Here is a 4,958-nt window from a genome sequence, read left to right on the forward strand (position 1 = left end):
GAGCGGCCACTGCACTCCAGTCTGGGCGACGGAGTGAGACTCCAACTAAAAAAAAAAAAACAAAAAACAAGTTCCACTTGAGAAGAATGGATGTTTTGCTGGAGGAAACTAACAATCGCACACTGGGAAACAGTTTTGCGTTAGTTAGGCTGCAGTCGATTGGGCCTCTACAATTGCAATGGCTAACTAAACAAGATAGGATTTTATCTTTCACTTAAAAATTCAAGAGGCAGTTCAGAGCTCCCAGGACATTCCACAGAGTTAGACCCAGCTCATCTCTTGAACTTTGACTGTTTCTGGCCTGGACTTTGACCTCAAGGTCCTAAATGCTGGTATCCAGGTTCTAGGCAGCAGATTAGGGGAAGAAAAGAAAACGAGGGTCTGGATTTCACCTATTTTTATCTCTAACCTTCCTAATAGTCCTGCATCTTTCCTCATCCTCTTTATTCGGATAAAGAAACTGAGACTCATTTGGTTGGTGACTTGCCCTCATAGCTGTAAAGCCCAGCATCCAAATCCACCAACGGGGCAGAATGAATGTCAGTAGGGATTAAGAGACAAAGAACATCTACTTGCTGCTTCAGAAGAAGGTTCCCCGGGCACTTTGGCCTATCGATGATACTGTCCATTCACCAGATGATGTTGGCCAGAAATTACTGTTAGGAAAACACTTCACTGCAAGGGAGTTGCAGTCTTGGCTCTGGATGACCATGTGCTCAGTTGAAAATGAAGACCATGAGAATGGCTGTGAGGGGTCGGCCAGCAGTCTGCCACCAAGGCCTTGGAATTTGACCCTTGTCCTCTCAACCCTTCCTCCAGTTTTGAACATCTGTACCCACTTAATGGACATTTGGTACATGCCCCAGCCACCAACTCTAGAGAACGTCAAGAAAGCATTCATCACAATTTAAAATAAAGACAAAGGAGAATATATTAATGGTCATAATAGCCATGATCTCATTGTAGGGAGAGGGATGATACGCCCCACCATCTTTCACCAAAAACATTATTTTGGGGGCAGTGACAGAGAGCTAGGCTTGCAGGTCAGCCCCACAGATGGCTTCTTTTTATTATCCTTTATTTTCACTAAATTGGAAAAGCTTAAATTACAGTTAGGTATAGCAACCAGTGATCAATGACTCTGTCTAGTAGTCCTGGGTATTCCAGCCACAAATGGATGTGGAAATGGAGATTTCTCATTGAAGGTCACAGTATTTTGTCAAAACTCTGTCAAAAAAAAGAAGCTGGATGGTTGAGTGTTTCATCTTAGGGCTGCCGCAACCTTTCCTTGTCAGCCCTTCGATTTGATTTTAGACTAAAAACACATCTTTGTGTTCTGTTACAGCCCTTGGGTGTGGTTCTTAACTATGCCCATGTCATGTCTGTCTCCGATGAGAGAAAAAATCCATTAGGTAGAGCAAAAACTGCCTGGTTTTGAAAATGATTTTTCTTGCACTATCTGTGTACCTTTGGGCAAGTCTTTTAAATTTTTCTCGCCTCGCCTTCCTCAACTTTATAACATAGATAGTGATGTCACCAGCCTTGCGGCATGGCTGTGAGTGTTGTCTGAGCCTGTGACCACCCAATTAAGTTCTGGCACATGATACACACACAACAAGCATGCATTATGATTCTTGTTGTCATTTTCAGATATTTTTAAGCTGTAGACTATCCAAACCTTTTACGTCGCCATGCAAATCTTCTTGTGAAATCCTGGTTGAGTCTTCATTTGTCTACCATATCAATCATGAGCTTTCATTCTCAAAAGTAGAGTAGTTTTTAGACCGGGCTCGGTGGCTCAGCCTGTCATCCCAGCGCTTTGGGAGGCCGAGGTGAGGGGATTGCCTGAGCCTGTGGTTTGAGACCAGCCTGGGCAACTTGGTGAGACCTCGTCTCTACAATAAAGCAAAAATTAGCTGGGTGTGGTAGCGTGCACCTATAGTTCCAGCTACTTGGAAGGCTGAGGCAGAAGGATCGCCAGAGCCCAGCAGGTTGACGCTGGGTTGGCCGTGAGTGTGCCACTGTACCCCAGCTTGGGAGACAGAGTGAGACTCACCCCCCCCAAAAAAAACAAGTGGAGTAGTTTTTGGATGTTGAAATTCTTGAATACATTGTGGAACTGCCATTCAAAAATCACAAAAGAGTCTTCACTTGCATTATGAGTGCCCTAAAGTATCTTATCTATTCCATTCAACATTTTACAGACATATGTGAGTGCATTCAGTGGGGGAGGCAGTCTTTTTTTCCCCCAGCATATTTCAAATAAACCTTATTTTTTTAGAGTAGTTTTCGGTTCAAGCAAAATTGAGCAGAAGCACAGAGATCTCCCGTATTCTCCCTGCTGTTGCACATGTGTAGACTGCCCCGTTTTCAATATCCCCTATCCGAGTGGTATGTTTGTTGCAATCAATGAACCTACGATGACATATCATTGCCACCCAAAGTCCAGGGTTTACCTTAGAGTTCCAGTCCTCTACTTGGCATCTGTCTCTCTTCTGGGCACACTGCAAAGGCAGACAGTCAAAGACTGTGAGCTGAGGGCTTTTGCTATTCTCTTCAACAATAAACCACGGTTGAACGGCGTGTTTGGTGAAGGGTTGTGTCGCCAGCTCTGAACAGGGCGAAGACGTTTAAGCACAGTGATTGTGATTACTTTTCCAGGTAGTTTTAGAAGCGTCTCACCAATAACGGTTCTTTTGCCACTGTTTCCCTTCTTGTCTTTGTCTTCTTTCAGTCTTTAGTGACAAAATTGAATAAATGTCAGAAGGCATTTTTCCCCCCCGTGTTTGCTTGTTCTGGGAAAAAAAAAACTGAGTTTATCTTTGAAGTTGAGGCCTGTTCCCTCTCATAATATGACACGTATTTATAACAGACATGGAGACCATGGCTGATGAGTTGCTGAGTCAATAAAACCTTTTTTTTATTTTTATTATTTGGCTCCAACCATCTTCTGCAGCTCTTCAGGTCGGGGTCCTTGTCTCGTGCCCAGGAAGAATGAGGGACACAGACAGTCAGAAAGCGAGAGAGCAGGAGTTGCTGAGAGGACAGAAAAGCTCCCATAGTGGGAGGGGACCCAAAGAGGTCGCCCAATAAAACCTTATTTTTAAGCTCTCATCACTGCATTTACTGTCCTGGCTTTTCATTTTTGGGTGACATCTATGACCTACAACGCAGCCACTTTTCCTGGGATGTGGGTTCATGTTCTGTCTTTACACTGGAGCCCTGATCATGATTTCTGTGTATGATATTATTTTGCATCGTATCGTTGGCATTATTATCAATATTATTACTTTTAGGCTTACGAGGACACTTTTGTAATTTGGGGCTATCACACAGCACAATAGGAGAACAGAAATACAAACTTGAACCACAAACAATGAAAACATGTGAACGGAGACAGGTTGCAGGCTGTTCACTGAATGTTAGCAGAGGAAAACCAGTCAATTGTGATTAAGGCTATAATGGGATTTCTGTGAAAATCATAATTGCTTACGTTTCAAATCTGTGAACTAAATTGTTTGAACTCATCTTCTTTCTTCAGAGGCCACCATACGTCTCGGGCTGACGCTTTAGGAACATTACTTTATGGTTTTTGATGAGAGTATTTCTGATGGGTGGGCGGGACTGGTCCCTGGTGAGGTTTAAAGAGAACAGAACCCAGAAACTGAAGGAACAGCGGGTCCGGGCTTCTAGTCTGCGATTGTTGAGGAACCAGGAATTTAAGCTATGTCCTTACAAGTGTTTCCATCTCTTCTTTCTTTGTACTTGCAGAATAAAAACCAGGGATCCGTCTTTGTCCGGATACACGCCCCGTGGCAGGTGCTGGCCAGAGAGGCAGAATTCTTGAAGATCAAAGTTCCCACCAAGAAAGTATGAACGTGTTTCTCCTGGGTTCTGGGCCTCTGGAGGGCTGGATGGATGCAAATGGTTTGGGAAAGGGGCCAGGTGGGATGTGGGTTTTGTGGGATGGAAACCACGCTTGCCTCTGCAGGGATCCTTCCTTGACGCGGGTGAGACAGGGCAGAGTTGGGCTGGGCAGAAAGGTCCTTCCACCTCGGAGCACTGCTTGGCTTGTGCTCCACGAGAAGCCAGACGTTGCCCTGGTCCAGTTCCTTCATTTCTCCGTTCCACCTCCGTCCCCGCTCTCCTTGGGGTCCCAGTGCTGCCCAGGCATTTCTTTAGAGAGAATATAAGAGAGGAAGCAGGCAGCAAACCACACTGAGTGCATCAGCAGCATGCAGGGAAACCAGTACCAAGCTTGCTGTGAAGATGCCTGCCACTAAATATTGTGTGGTGGCGGGCTTCACTTGTCTCTTCCTTAAAGATGGAAGATTCCTAATCAGGTGAGTTGATTAAAGTCATCCAGGAAGTGTTTCCAACATGTTCACGCCAGTGTCCCGTCTCGGGTTTTAATTCATTTGGTTGGTATCAAACGAGGTTCCCATCAGCGTTGTGACAACCATCTTCGGGAGATTCTGATACATATCTTGGCTGATAACCACACAGTTTGGAAGACATTTGATGTAGTTTTTATACAGGTAGTCTATATATAATTTAAAAGCCTACCCAGAGGCATGGCATGGTGGCTCATGCCTATAATCCCAGCACTTTGGGAGGCTAAAGCAGAAGGATTTCTTGAGGCCAGGAGTTTGAGACCAGCTTGGGCAGCATAATAAGACCTTCGATTGCAGACACACACACACACACACACACATCTACCTAGGGAATTCTTAGGTGACATGTCTCTTTGTATAATGAAATCTGGCAAATAGCTCCAAAGAGAAAGAGGCCATGGGTTCACAGTTTCCCTTTCTTTTTTTCATTAGGCATTTTAGGGGATAGGAGTGGCTATTGACTTTGACCATCTGAAGGGTTCTGGGAAAGATGGTACTCTAATTTAGCTATGATGGGTAATCTATGGGTGATCTTTCTCTCTCTCTCTCTCTCTCTCTCTCTCT

The 4,958-nt window shown here is 44.6% G+C and overlaps 1 protein-coding gene across 1 annotated transcript in view; it reads left to right on the top strand.

Annotated features, from left to right (window-relative positions):
- Positions 1 to 4,958, top strand: part of ANO2 (anoctamin 2) — a 374,120-nt gene that overhangs the window by 54,949 nt on the left and 314,213 nt on the right. The window contains exon 3 of the mRNA XM_021717811.1: positions 3,772 to 3,870. Coding sequence (XP_021573486.1) covers positions 3,772 to 3,870 — 99 coding nt within the window. The remainder of the gene's footprint in view (positions 1 to 3,771; positions 3,871 to 4,958) is intronic.

Source organism: Carlito syrichta, unplaced genomic scaffold, assembly GCF_000164805.1.
Source record: "Carlito syrichta isolate Samal-C Ts95f unplaced genomic scaffold, Tarsius_syrichta-2.0.1 Scaffold311146, whole genome shotgun sequence".
NCBI classification, from domain to species: Eukaryota; Metazoa; Chordata; class Mammalia; order Primates; family Tarsiidae; genus Carlito; species Carlito syrichta.